The following is a 15,423-nucleotide window of genomic DNA, read 5'->3' on the forward strand; positions in this document are numbered from 1 at the left end:
AAACGTGGAAAGCAGAACATAGAATATATTAAAAAAAATGTATCAACTATATAAAATCTCTCTGACTAAAATTTTGTTTATAAAAATCTATTTCTTAGTAATTATTTTCTTATTGCGTTAGAAAAAAGTTAATACAGACGGAACTTCTTAATACAGCTGGAACTTGGGGCTAACTGCTGCTTACTGTTGACCATTAAAATACTTTAGATTAACAGAGCCAGTATTTAAAAAACAGTAAATGTCACTGCAGTAGGTAAACTTTTTTCCTTAAAAATTTCAAGCCCTGGAAATAAAACTATAGTGTTATACAGGTGCCTAGGGAGGAAAAGACCAGTGAATGTTCCATCTCACCAAAAAGTAAGTATGCACATACCTCCTAGCAGAAACAATTTAATGTTTTAGACAGTTATCTTGCAAAAGTATCCATGCGGAAAGGCACTTACGTCTCAATGGAGTCCTCTGAATGAGACTCAGGGCTAGTCTACATTGGCGCTGGAGGTCGACGTAACGCCGCTTATGTCAACCCCCCCAAAGTATGCATCGTAAGTTCCGTCCATTTAAACCGCAGTAAACGTCAACCTAATAAAACACCTCTGCAAGTGGCATAGTGCTTAATCCGAAGTCCATGGGTTGAATTCGCGTTAATGTAGGCAGAGTGCAATGTAAATCAACGCCATTGGCCTCCAGGAGGCATCTCATAATGCCCCATTGTGACTGCTCTGGACATTCACGCTCTGTGGCCACGTAAACAGGAAATAGCTCCTCCCCTCAAGTCGTGGGAAATTTTGAATTTCAATTTCAGGTTTAGACAGCATTGTAGCAGAACTGCTCATGGCGCTTGCATGGCCCAAATGTGCTCTAGCTTGGAGTCAACCAGAGGTCTTGGAGCTCATGGGGCAAAGAGTCTGTTTTGGCTCTTCTCCAAGCCAGCAAAAGAAATTTAAATGAGAAGCTATATCGTGGCATGTTGGAGAGGGGGCACAAGAGAGAGATGCGCAGAAGTGCCCTGTTACGATCAAAGAGATGAGGCAGGCTTATCAGAAAACTAGGGAAGCCAACATCCGTTCTGGCTCCTTACCCAAAACATGCTGCTTTTATGAGGCGCTGCATGCAATTCTCAGCAGGGACCCCACCAATGTGCCCCCACGCAGCAGTGGTACCTCCAAAGAATCCTAGTCCAGGACGAATAAGGAGGACTCTGTGGATGAGGATGAGGCAAACAGGGTGCAGAAGAGCGGGGCAGCCAACGAGCCAGGACCTGTTTGTTACCCCAGAGCAGTCCAGCCACACACAAGACAGTGGGACTGATCGAGATGCAGGGGAAGGCACATTTGGTGAGTTTGTGTGGCAAATCTTTTTTTGCGGTTATGTCCCCAGTCCAGCTTCTTAAAAGGAGTTTGAGGGGAGGGTCTTACTGGGTGATGGCAAACGTCCATGGAGGATTACTCCCAGAACAGACTATTTATGTGCTCAGGTATGCACCGAGAATCCTCTATGGATAGCACAAGGAAACTTTCATGTAGGTAATCTGTTAACCTTTGCAGAAGGTTTCTGGGGAGGTCAGCCTTATTTTTTCTGCCATGGTAGGATACTTTTCTCCGCCACTCTGTTATTAAATGAGCAGGCATCATCGCAGAACAAGGGCCAGGGCTGTACCTCAATGCTTGCAGCAAATCTTTCCTTTCCACCTGCATTACCCTCATCACACATGGTTGCCTAGGGAAGTTTAAAGTATCCAACCAATACAGTCACTCTGTTTTATTCCTCTGCCATGGATGGGGTCCCTGGGTGCCTCCCCAAGACTATTCCTAGTTCTAATACTGTTGCAATGGGCATTATGGGTCATGACACTGGTTGCCCCATGTTTTCTGCCGCTACAATTCATCCGCTGTGTCCTCTAATCTGTTCTGTCTACCTCCTCTCAAACTGGTCTTTGGCATGTTACAGGGGAGCCTGGTGATCCCTCTCCGTGCACAAGTATGGATTGTGGATTTTAGTGCTAATGAAGCCTCTCTCCAAGGGCCCCTTGCTTATCATGTCTGTAACGCCAGTCCAACCCTTACAAGATGTACAGAATAGAATGCGGGTCTGGCTGAGCCTTGTGAACATGAAGGGGAGTGCCTTTTCCATTGTAACATCAGTTAACAATGGCAACTTTGTGCTTTGCTTATCTTACAGTAGCCACCTTGGCCTTCAGCCCCCCTTGCTGAACTCTAGCTGAAAGACTTTCCCAGTTTAGGAAGAGGGGGGAAAAAAAAACCCCAAAAACACGGGATGGCATGTTCAGCAAACTAATGAATGCCTCTCCGGCTACTGACACAGAGCTCAGAGCCTGGAGGATGTCCTTGTCTGAAAAACTAGACACGGACATGGAACACAGAAGATCTGCGCAGGAGCGCGATATGCAACAAGAGATGTTGCATATTATGAGGGATCAGTCCGACATGCTGAGGCATCTGGTAGAGCTTCAGGAAGAACAGCAGCAGGTCAGACTCCCACTGCAGCGCCTTCGAAACACTCCACCGCCTACTGCTTTATCAGCCCCCACCCCCAAGTGGTCTAGGAGGAGACTGAGCAGGGTGCAGTACATGCTTCACTCCACACGGGTGGAGGTGAGCAGAAGGACACAACAGCCCCTTTAAGAACCGCACACAACCACAGTTGCTTGTACAGTGACACAATGTTGTTATCCTCCTTTTCCCCCATTAAAACAGGTCACAAATAAAACTTCAAAGGATTAAAAAAAATCTCTCTTTATTCATTCATAGTTTGCATGGGGAAAGAAGGGGAAGGTGCTGCTGAGGGTGGGGGATGGGAAATAAAGGCACAGCACAGACACACATTACTGCAATTCATTGCAAAACCAGTTTTTCAGTGCTTCCCGAAGCCGAAGCACTCCGTGGTTGGCTCTGAGCATAGCGCTTGAATCTGGCTGCTCAAAATTTGCAGCCAGCCTATCAGCCTCCACCGCCCAACCCTGGGGGAAATTTTCCCCCTTTGTTTCACACCAAGTATGGAGCACACAGCATGCAGATATAACTGATGGCATGTTTGTTTCACTGATGTCAAGCCTAGTAAGCGGACATCTCCATCTGGCTTTTAAACAGCCAAATGCACATTTCACCACCATTCTGCACTTGCTGAGCCTGTTATTGAAATGCTCCTTCTTGCTGTCCAGGTGCCCAGTGTAAGGCTTCATTAGCCAAGGGAGCAAGGGGTAGGCAAGATCCCCCAGGATCACTATTGGCATTTCCACATCCCCAATGTTTATTTTTTGGTCAGGGAAGAAAGTGCCCTCCTGCATCGTCTTTAACAGACCTGAGTTCCTAAAGATGCACGCATCGTGCACCTTTCCAGACCACCCCACACTGATGTCGGCGAAACGTCACCTGTGATCCACAAGGGCCTACAATACCATTGAAAAGTATCCCTTCTGGTTTATGTACTCTGTGGCAAGGTGGTCAGGTGCTAGGATAGGGATATGTGTGCAATCTATTGCCCCCCCCCCAAAAATTGGGAACCCTATTGCAGCAAACCCATCCACTATGTCCTGCACGTTTCCCAAAGTCACTACCCTTCTTAGCAGAAACCTATTGATGGCCCTGCACACTTGCATCACAGCAGCTCCAACAGTGGATTTACTGACTCTGAATTGAATCCCAACTGACCGGTAGCAGTCTGGGGTTGCCAGCTTTCACAGAGCGACGGCCACTCGCTTTTCCACTGTCAAAGCTGGTCTCCAGCGAGTATTCATGTGCTTCAGGGCTGGGGACAGCTCCGTGCAAAGTTAAAAAAAATTGGCCTCTTACATACAAAAGTTCTGCAGCCACTGCTCATCATCCCACACCTTCAAAATGATGCGATCCCATGAATCTGTGCTTGTTTCCCAGGACCAGACGGCGCTCCACAGACTGAAGATGATGCGTGACAGCCTGCAGCAAACAGGAATTGTTCCGCTCTATGGCTTGTAGCAGGGTGTCCTCAGTAACATCACTATTTTCCATGCTGCATCTCCTCTCTCACCTTTGAAAATACTGCTGGATAAGCCATGAGGTATTTGTGATGCTCACAATGAGAGTACAGAGCTGAGCGGGCTCCATGTCCCACCACAAAAAGTGTGCGTGCGGTATGGAAAAACGGTGCGAAAAAGTGTTTGCAGATTGTTTGGGACAAGAAAGGAGAGTGAGGGAGCACGTTGCATCATGGGAGGTTGACAAGTTTCCCAAAAGCCTGTGCAGCTAGTTGCACTGTGGGATAGCTATCCACAGTGCACTGCTTTGAATGGTCGACCCAAGCGTGGTGAGTGGGGACGCAAGAGCCCGGCACAAGGAGCATGGTGTGATCACGCTCCTGTGACTTCTAAAATTCGGCGGGTGAAAGTCGATTTAGTCTGCAGTGTAGACATACCCTTAGTGTGGGAGTAAGAGCCCTTCCGTGTGGATCCCTATGTAGGTGTAGAGCCTTGGAATGTCATGTTAAGGTGTGCGGCTACACTTCTTATGAAGGAACACAAAAATTAGCATGGGGATCTAGGACAATAATTTACCTTTTTAAAAAAAGTACTCTCTACAGAAAAACAACATAAAAGGCTATAACTGACTGTAGTATGTATTATATGAAGTAGATTTTATTTCTTTTCTACGTCACCATCTCACACAGGAAAATAAAGTTGTTTTTCATTATGAATCAGTATATATCACTACTAGGCTCTAAACTTGCAAATCCTACATACATGCTTAACTTTACACACATTAGTAGTCACATTACATAGAGTTAAGCACATGTACAAGTCTCTTCAGGATCAAAGCCCTAATCTGAAGAATTCAGAGACTTGAAATCAAAGTTTTCCTGACATGATTTACATTCAAACATTTTTTTTTTTTTAACAAAATGTAAAATGCAGAGAATAATCTGTTCAACTCACCTTTCCACCATACTGTTCTAGCTTTTGTAAAGCAACAGTGATTTGATCTTTGAATTTCTTGTCCATTAACCTCTTTGAAAGCTATTGGAAAAATGAAAAATAAATATAACTTGGAAAAAAAAAAAAAGATTTAAATACAATGTATGAAAACAGACATTTATTTTTGCTTTAGAATCCTGCTTCATCTTAGTTCAGGAAAATGAAAGCAAAAAGAAGCGTTACTTTATTCATGTTAACTGATGCCAAAGTAAGAGACATGGTCAAAACCAAAAGGGGAAAAACAAAGTTTTTCATAATGAAAAACACAGCTCTATAGAAATTCCTCAGTTATTGCAATGACAGCTGGCAGTATAAAATCCATTACATTTGTTTGATTCAAAAACAAAGATAGCAAGTGGAACATGAAATAGTTGTTGGGAATAGTATCTGGATGAGGAGTTTACACACTGCTTTTTGGTGTGTATTTAAAGTGCGCCAGTTTGTTTTAGTTAATTTCTTAGCAAATGTCATAGATTATATTAGTATTTAAAATTCAAAGGTAATTTTATAATAAATAGACTGTGTCTTCAAACCACAGTAACTAGTTTTTCTCAGTCTTTAGGGGATTTTGTGGTACAAATTGTCCTTTTGTACTAGTAGCAGCATACTGAATGTTAGATCTATATAATTCACCACATGGTATAAAACTAAGGATCTATACTAAAACTCATCAAGAAATGCCTTACATGGAACAGTTGAAAGTTCCATCATCTTTGTGTGAAATAACAGAAAGTCTCTAAACAAAAGTATCATAAGAAATGCAGATGCAGTTACTGTGTCGATTTTTGTACTTACACTTGTGAGTAGATGTTTCAGATGATCATTAAGAGCAGGGCCTACAACGGCACTCAGCTGTATCAAAGCATTCAATCCTCTTTCAAATACTTCACCATTTGAATGGGCCTTAGAAGGAGGGAAAATTAATAATCTGCTATCAGATAGTAATCCTCAATCAAATGTGCAAGCTCGCTAAAACAGCAATCTCTTTTGAATATAATAATTAGCACTTACACAGTGCTTTACCTTTTCAAAGCACTGAAACAAACTAATATTTAGATTATATAGAGATTTAGAAACACAAGTACATCATTACAGCATGTGTTAATATCAAGCATGTAACATTTAAATGCTAAAGTATTTTCAGGAAAAAAATAAGGATACAATCACAACACAGCACAGCATCCAATATTTGCTGCTGCTGTCAAGGTTCAGAAGTTAGTCTTAAGGAAACTGACTCTTCCATTTATTCTGTACTGTGACAACTAATCATTAATTTCTTTGCTGGAGGAGCAAACTAGATACGTAAAGGAAATATAGTAACATGATTAATATTGCAACAGCATGCTATATCTTTGGGGGAACATATTTTATTAAGTTTATGTAACACTGTTGGTTAGGGACTGTGATTATGTTCTACTCCATGGGGGAGCGTTACCAGGCTCCTTCTGGAACTAGAACAGTGGGGGTGATGGAGGTGAATCACTCACTGATAACCGCCAGAGACCCCTTGTGGAGTGTCAAATTGAGTTCCCTGGACCAGGAAAATAAAGTGTTATTGGTTTAAAAAGGCTATGTGTGAACTGACTCAGGGCTTTCTTTCTGATCTAGCAAACGGACAGGACCTTCCATACAAGGGGGCCCCAACCCATGCAAAATACTTTGGTCTACTAGATCCCCATTAGACTGATGCATGACTCTGGTATGTCTAGTGTGTGTTTAAATCAGTTTATTGTTTTTATTATGTCTTCTCTGTAATGCTTTCACCTTAAGAATAAATGTGATTACTTAAAAAAAGAGCTGTGCGGTAACTTGTAACTGCTGGCAATACACTGTTCATAGCTCTCGGAGAGAGAAATCAATATTACAAGTGCTGGCCATTAGGCAGACTGGCTTAAAGGGGATATCCCAGTGTAAGTCAGGGATATGTGTAGCCTTAAAACTCCTGGTCAGACAGGAGTAGGACTAGGGTCCCTATCCAGTGACTGGTGATAGCTGTAGACCTGAGACGTGACTGGGTACTTCTGAAGTGAACCATGAAGAATGGAATACAGGTGCAGTTATCTCAAAACTGTGACAAGTTAATCTACAGAATCTCAGCTTTAGTCAGATGTTTTATACATTACCATAACATTTTAAAAGGCATTCAAGAAATGTGGATTAGCTGAAATTACAGTATAGTAAGTAATATTTTAGCTACTAAATCAGTAAACCCAGAGTAACTATTAATGGTCGTGTCAGGTTGGGAGAAGATATTGAATGAGGTGCCTGCAAGGATCTATTGTGGATCTTTAACAAATGTATTACAGAACACTCCAATGACTGGTCTGTATAATGATCCACTGGGTGTTATACTGGATTATAGTAGTAATGGAAGGATTGACTGTATATGAAGTACTTCTTAGGCCACAGGGAATGCATTTTGTTTTAGCACTACATAGCAAAAAATACAACTAAAAAAAAGTTCAGAGAAAAATAAAACATTTTAAAAGTTTGGATAACTAGAACTGCCAGAATAGGCCAAGGGAACTGATAAAGATTAAAAATATTACTTAACTCATCTGTAGTGTCCGTAATGTGAGGATCACAAAGAATTTTCAAACATTAATCCATCCTCATAAAACCCACTTAGTAAATAACAATTATTATTCTTTTACATAGTTGGACAAACTGAGACACAGAGAAATTAAATGACTTGTCTCAGTTCACACAGTCAGTGGGAAAACCAGGAACAGAATCCTGAAAAGAGATCTAGGCTCAGATCCACAAAGTGACTTAGGCATTGCAATGCTCAGCCTCTGAGCATGCCAACAAGATCAGGCCCCACAGACAAAGCAGGCGCTCCTCCACCTATCTTCCCCTGGATCATGGATCACAATAAGGCTTAAGTGGGAGTGAGGAATCCAGAGGTTGAGGCAGCAGTGTGCATGTTCAGAGGCAGATTCTTTCATGCCTAGGGAACTTTTAATGGAAATCTGGCACTGAGTGAGTTTAGGTTCCTAGAGGGTTGGTCAGCAACCAAGCGAGGTATTTTGGGGATTGCAGAGGAGCCTAAATCTGGGGTTCAGGCACCTACATATCTTTGTGGATCTGGGTCATGGTTCCAAGAGTCCCAATACAGGTCCCTTCTAATTTAAGACTTTTGTCTTACCCTAATCTTTCAATTCCTTCAAATGCATTACTGTAAAACACATTTTAAAAAAGCATGCTTAATCCCATTTTCTAATGTTATCCCTCATTTCCATTTCATCCTTTGAACTCAATTTTTTTTCAAGCCTTGCATAAAACTATCTTATCTATCTGATCTGGAATCTGTGCATTTTACCTCCTGTGCCCCTTTACCTTTGTATATGTATGTATATGCATATTATCCATAAAGAACAATGATGCTGAAGTTCTATTGTTGCCAGTTTCCCACATTCTTAGTACATCTACACTGCAATGTAAGCCTAAGGTTAGTGGGACTGAAGGCAGCTCAGTCATGTTAGGGAACCTTAGGCTTGAGCACTGTATTTGTATTTTAATCCTAGGTTAATAATTTTCTACTCCATGCTCACACCTACTGCTCTGGCATCCACAACACAGTGCACAAAAACAAGTCAAAGTAATTATAGTGCACCCCCCAACACCTGAAATGTGGCCACTCTAGCCTTAGGAAAGTGATGCACTGTGGGAAAACTGTACTGTCCAGCCTTCACATTACCAGGAAGCAACCCGCTTTGCAAAAGGCTTTTTTGGTTCGCTCTCCATTGCATACCCAGGAGGCTCTCCGATATTGTGCTTGCAGATCAGTGCTCAGAACAGAATGGGTTAATATTGACCTGAGCTGCTGCCTTTTGCCAAGGAGGTGGGGAGGGGAGGGCTTCCATTTTCAGTAGAGTGCAGACTGTTGGGATGGAGAGGACTAAGGAAGTTGTCCCATGGAATTGTGGGATACTTCTGGAGGACTCCCAGGACCTGAGTCAAGTGGGGTTGTGGCTACGCTGCAAAGCAATAGGGCTCGGCACCTGGATCCCACCTTGACTCGAGCTTGGACCCTCAAGCCCTGCAGGTCCTGGGACCCTAGGTCCTACCCCTGCGCTAGTGCAGTAGCAATGCAGATGCAAGGGCCATTAGCCTTGAGCCCAGGCTCAAGCATGGGACTTCACTGTAGTGTAGACATACCCTCAGAGCCTTAAGAGTCATTCAAGAGCTACCCCACTTCGCATGGGTTGCTACTGTCACCCAAGAACTCAGATTATTTCCTATCTGCAACACTTATTTCAAACTGTGACTTTTTTTCTTTAGACTTCATCTTTATAAGAAAAAAAATCCACTATTTACTATATAAAAAATTTACTATAGTAAATTAAAAATAAGAGAAACATACCAGAGCAGCCTTTAACACTGGAACTAGACGAGGCAACAAGGGAATTGCTTTTTCAGTAGCACCTTCAACCAAGAGTAATTCCTTAAAGCCTTCCTTTGATACAAATGTATATGGATGTTTTGTCTCTCTTAGCCCCTGTTATATAAATTTGGAAAATATGTTTTCTTAATATGTATCTTTTAACACAACACTACATTAAAACATCAAAAGGTTCCCTCTAAAAGCAATATATTGCTTATGTTTTACTGCAGCCATTCAAAAACATAAAACACGCTTACTCCACCATGTGGATTCATTGAGTACACCTCTGCTCACTCAGGTTTTTTCCTTGATATATGAAAGAATGCTCTTACTCTCTCTTAATATGGTCATTTTCATCAACAGTTGTACTTCCTTATCTTCATTCCATCTTCCCAAAGTCATTTCTCCATAGCTCCAAGAAGAGAAAAGAGATGATATTTCTAAGAGATTTCCCTACCCTTAAGGAAAACAGAATGTGGTACAAGGCCAACACCTTAAAGCAGTAGAAATTTGCAGGCTCATGATATCCTGAATCACAGGACTTACAGCGGCTCACAAGCTATATGGCTGAATTTTTTCATTTGTTTTGAGAGAGAAAGTCCTTCAGCCACTTCAAATATTCAGAGATTTTTTTTTCTTTCAAAAGCATGTAAATACAGCTCAGGTTCAACATTGCATGTCTGATACAGGATTCTAAGGCCTGGTCCACATGAAAACGTTAGGGCCACTCAGCTTTGTCACTCAAGGGTGTGAAAAATCCACACCCCTGAGCAGTGTAGTTAAACTGACCTAATTCATCCATCAACCTAGCTACTGCTTCTTGGGAGGTGGATTAACTATGCTGATGGGAGAACCCCTCCTGCTGGTGTAGGTATGTCTACACTGAAGTGCTGCAGCTGTGCTGCTGTAGAATTGCAAATGTAGATAAGCCCTAAATTTAATTTTATTGAGATTCCCGTAATGTCTTTGAAGGTGAACCCCTGGCAAATGTTGGGGAAACAATAAGACTGGACGTTAGGTAATTTATAGTGACCAGTATAAAAAAGGAGACAGTAAGGATAAAACTGAGCATGTTTTCTACTAGGTTTTCTGACTGGTTACTGATCGTGATTCATTTTGGTTTACAAGGCCTCACTTCCAGTAAATAAGATTAACTCACTGAAGAGAAGGTTGTCTTTGCATAGTAGGGACCTGAATTTATTTATACCCTGGAAACAGGTGATTCAGAGATTCTCCTGTCAAACCACAAAAGGATGAAGGATTCCCTACAGGAACTGGAGCTCTGAGACCCAGACTCAGCTCTGGGTGAGCTATTTTGGCCAATATGCCAAAGATCTTCTTCACACCAGAATGGCATACTTAATTAAAGTGTCACAACAGGAATTCCCCTTGCTGCTCACCTTCCAAGATACAAAATCACTGATGCAAGAGCCTCAGTCACTGCAGTTGTTTACTAATTTTACTACACACTGAGGTGAGCCACAGGGCAACCTAATTTTGCTCAAACACTAATAAAAATTGCAAACAAATCTGTACTCATTGTATTGTGCAAAGGCCAGGTGTGATATTTCAAAGTCAAACTAAAAGCAAGTTTCACCAGAACTCTCAAAGGGCACTTGTCAATGGTAATGATCAACTTTCTAGCTCCAACTATTTCAACACTAGGGTTGGATAAAGCAAGATTGCAAGAATTTTTTGAGATGACGAAAGTATTGCCCTCTCTCTCCTTGTATTTCAAAAAGGCAGAAGTGTTTCTGCTCAGTATTTTAGAAAAATCTACCATTGGCCAGAGCACTAGTTTGAAATATGTTAGGCCTTTAGAGTGAAAGTGTTGCAAGGTTGTAAAGGGATTGAAAACAGAATGTGACTGGAAATGCTTATTCAACTTTAATTATTGTGATCACTCCCAATAAAATAAGTATTATTATGAACTACAGCAAAACCCACAGATCTTTTTAGTTCTTGTTTGTTCTACAACTTTCCATTACTGTCTCCCATAACCCAAATTACAGGAAAAAATTATTTTAAAAAACATTCAACTGCTCAAACTGATTGACCATCTTCAAATAATGCCTTTTTTTAGACTATGTTTATCACTGTGGGATGTAACTTTGTTAGATTAGCTTTTTGGAAGTCCCTGCCCCAATTGCTGATAAACGTCTTAATAAAGGCTCGAAAACAAATATAGTGCTGCTAACGAGTATCTATAGAAACTGACAGTGACTAATCATAATAAAATAACGGAAAAACAATTCTTTTGGCTGAACCTTTTCCCCTCAATTGAAAGTCTATATCACACTAGGGGTGCAATATCTTTTGGCAATGACATTTTACAGTATCTCTATGGGTTTATTAAAATCTTGCTCGCTTTCAAAATATTTATTCTTTTAAAATATTGCTGGAAATTTATCACAGAGTTCTCATTCCCTGGGAAAAATGTCTTCAAGAACAATTTAAAATATCAAGACACAAAACTGTTCAAACAGAACAATAAATTGTCACGAGCTCCATAAAGAGCTATACTGACATTTTCCAGTTCCTTAGGAAGCATTATTAGGACAAGTATTTACTGGGCCTATATAAGGTCAAAAGGAGTTTTTAAATGGATTACAGAACAGCATTATTGTCAGTGTGATGCATGATGTATTATATAAAATACAGAATCTAATCTCTACATCATACTTAAACTCCCAGCACATAGGCAACATCTGGCCTATTTCATGTATTATTCTAGCGCCCATGACAGATGAAGATTGTATGCCATTTAAACTCTCTAGCCATTATAATTGTGAAGAAAATCATCCATGTCTTCCCAAGTTTGTATACAGACAGAACAAAGACAAATGGATTCAACGGGAAGTTACCTCTGAAGCATAATGATAACTGAACACCACTATTATTAGCTAAATGTTTATGTGAAAAAGAACAGTAGTTAACATGCTTATTCTTTGTTCTTACATTGATGGGAAGGAAAGCTACAACACTCTATATATGCATAAAAAGTGCTGTACTGTAACTGTCCTTTCTGTTCCTGATTCACCTTCTGACTGAGTCCTACTCCTATGATATTTGCAGGAGATAAAAGAGAAGAAAAAAAAAATGAACAGCTTTTCCTCTTCCCTTCTCCTTTCATCTTGGATTGGGAAGGAGGTTTTATTTGCAGTTTTCCCTCTAGCCATTAGAGTCTGTGGTTGCACTTGCTAATCAGCAACCATTAGGTGCCTCATCCTCCTTTCTCTCTGCTTTTCCTAGTTAGTGTATCAGAGAGAGTGCAAGAAAGGACGGCGGGGAGGAAAGTGAAAAGCAGAACAAGTTGATCCAAAGCCCAAGGATGGAGAGAAAAGGGCTTCTGTTGATGCCACTAAAACCTATCCCTCAGTCTTTTGTTGTGGAAGGTCTGAACGATTAATGTATGTCTATACATGTCTATATCAAAACTACAAACTCCATTTTGTTTTATAAATGCCATTTTGAGCGTAAACAACTATGTCTTCACTGTTGTCTTTTACTTCCATCTTGCAGTAAGGTTCCAAAAAGTGTTAGCAAAGGGCTAACACCGCAGAGAAATCAAGAATCATTAATCTAGATGGTCTACCATTCAAATGGAAACACCCTAAAATAATAAGATAGCTGCTACCCAGTGGAACTAATTCTCCTAGGTGAGTTCATAACCAACCATCGTATTACCTGATGAGGAACTCAAAGCAACTGAAGAAAGTCACTTGAAAGGGGGGACTGCAACCTTATAAAAAGACTCTCACTGACTTTGTGTGCGTGCGTGCGTGCGTGCGTGCGTGCAGGGAGGGAGAAAGAGGAAGAGGAGAATACAATAATGGTGATGGTAAGGAGTGTCTTGGGACCCTGAAAGGACTTACCAAAAAGCAAAGGACTCTTGGAGTGGTGAAGACATTGGAAGGAGAGTTTTGCATATTTTCTATACAGATCTCGATCATGTGCTTTGTTTGTGAGTAAAGTACAACCGATTTAGCAATTATGTTGCAAAGTTTGTGTGTCTCTTGCTTTCACTGTTCTCTGTTCCCTGAAGAGGAAAACAGTAATCCAGAGGATCCACAGCTTCAGTATAACTCTAGCAGCTATGGGGAAGGCTTGGAAGAGCTGGCACTAGATTCAGGCTCTAGGCAATAAGACTGTAGAAACCTCTCTCAGGAGGGGACACCAGAGAAGATGTACCTTGAGTGTGTGCATAGAAGTCCAAAGACAACACCCAGACTCTCTCCAATCTGAGCCAGCCTAAGAGCTCAGGGGATCTAGTGGTTGGACCAGATAAAGGAGACTAGTTAGTGCCCAACAGGGGCAGCTCATCTAGTAATCTAGAAGTATCCTACAATCTCTAAGGAACATTATTTTTTGGATCCACACTGAGGTAAGGATAAGGTACAATGGGTAAAATAAGGGGTAAAATAAGTGTTCAAGTTCCTTGGAGGTTTGGAGGGGCACAAAGTATCTACTTCTATGAAGATCGACTATTCCTCCCCAACTTCCTTCCCTGGAAGATTCCCATTATTCAGCTGAAATAGTTGGTCTGGGCACTGGAAACTGGATTTGCCTCTAAATGCTCAACATCTTAATCTTATTTATTCTTTTAATCTGTTTAAGACTTGACTTGGGTCTTCAGAAAACCTACCTCTTTGAATAAAGCATGCCCATGTCAATTTTTGATCTTTGCATAGCAAAAAAAATATTGTATTATTCTATAATTATTCAAGAAAAGCATGTTTACCTCAGCTAAAGTAATAAGAAGAGGATCAAATGGAAGAGTTCCAGGAAGACATTCCCACTGTAATTTGTGTTTTACTGAGCCATGAACCAACCTATCATGTGAAACAAAAGTTAATAAATGGTACAGAGAACTAAACAACATATAACAGTAAATTTCTTTAAAATGCTGTTCATATCAAAAGATCCCAAAATGTTTTGCAAAAATCACTGTAAAGGTACATATATTCATCTAATATGAACTGTCTTCCCTAGTGAAATGTGCAGCCCTATTTGGGCAGAACGCTGTAGCTGTTTTGACACAACATCATTACGACAACTCCTGAAAAAGGCAACATCTAAATTCTTCCTTCAACAACCTATATAGGCTGAAAATAAAATAGTTGTAAATAATAATTACATCTTATTTCCTATATATATCTCAACACCAACTGTTTTTCCTGCAAACAATGTAGTGATATTTATCAAAACAAAGATTTTCTGTTTATATGGATATTTACAAGATCAAACATCAACTTTTTTATTTTTTTACACTAAGGAATCAGTAAAATATATCTGTATTTATGCTAGATCTAATTGGTTCTTCTTTGAGTAGATGCAGCTATGTATTCCACTTAGATGTGTGTGCACCCAAGGCACTGGAGCTGAAGAATTTTGCCTAACAATACCTGCAGGAAGTGCTCTTGTTCATAGCCCCTCCCCTGGCTGTATGAGGCAGCACCATCTCGACCCATCTCAGTTCCTTCTTACTTTCTGTGGCTAGAGTGGGAGCTCTGTGTGATTCTTAACCTCACACTCTCTCTCTCTTAGTGACTTTTATCTGGTTGTATATAGTTAGTTACTACCCTTAATGTTAGTTAAATTTAGTGTTAGTTCATTTAATTAATTATTTCCCTGGTGATGGCCTCCCCATGGTTTTTAAACATTGTCCATTGCATGTGGGCGCAATCCCCAACAATGATCCGCACACCCGGTGCTTGCTGTGCTTGAGCAAGGCCCATATCAAGGAGCGATGTCCAATTTGTAAATCGTTCACAAAATGGACTTAGGTGGCCAGAGACCTTTACACAAAGCAGCATCTGCTCGAACAAGCCATGTGGCCTGCTTCAGCACTGAGGCCTACTTTGGATCAGAGGTTGCCCTCAGGTTCTCAGAGTGCTGCTGTTTTGTATTCTGGAGTCAGGGCCTCTTTGAAGAGACAGAGGAACCTTCCCCGTTGAGTGCACAGAGGAAAAGGTCACATAAGACCAACTGAGACCACTTCAGGTTTTGTGGAGATTCTTCTGCCTCCTCCAGAAAGAGCATGGACTAGCACGGTGTTAAATTGGGCATGCGG

The 15,423-nt window shown here is 41.0% G+C and overlaps 1 protein-coding gene across 2 annotated transcripts in view; it reads right to left on the reverse strand.

The window, feature by feature from the left end:
- Positions 1–15,423, reverse strand: part of PACRGL (parkin coregulated like) — a 29,611-nt gene that overhangs the window by 2,870 nt on the left and 11,318 nt on the right. For both annotated transcript variants that reach the window (XM_067530295.1, XM_067530294.1), the window contains 4 exons: positions 14,092–14,182; positions 9,330–9,464; positions 5,759–5,866; positions 4,925–5,005 (listed from right to left, as the gene is read on the reverse strand). In XM_067530295.1, the coding sequence (XP_067386396.1) occupies positions 4,925–5,005; positions 5,759–5,866; positions 9,330–9,464; positions 14,092–14,182 (415 nt within the window). The remainder of the gene's footprint in view (positions 1–4,924; positions 5,006–5,758; positions 5,867–9,329; positions 9,465–14,091; positions 14,183–15,423) is intronic.

This window comes from Emydura macquarii, unplaced genomic scaffold, assembly GCF_026122565.2.
Source record: "Emydura macquarii macquarii isolate MOO-44397 ecotype Brisbane River unplaced genomic scaffold, CSIRO-AGI_Emac_v2 contig_3062, whole genome shotgun sequence".
NCBI lineage: Eukaryota > Metazoa > Chordata > Testudines > Chelidae > Emydura > Emydura macquarii.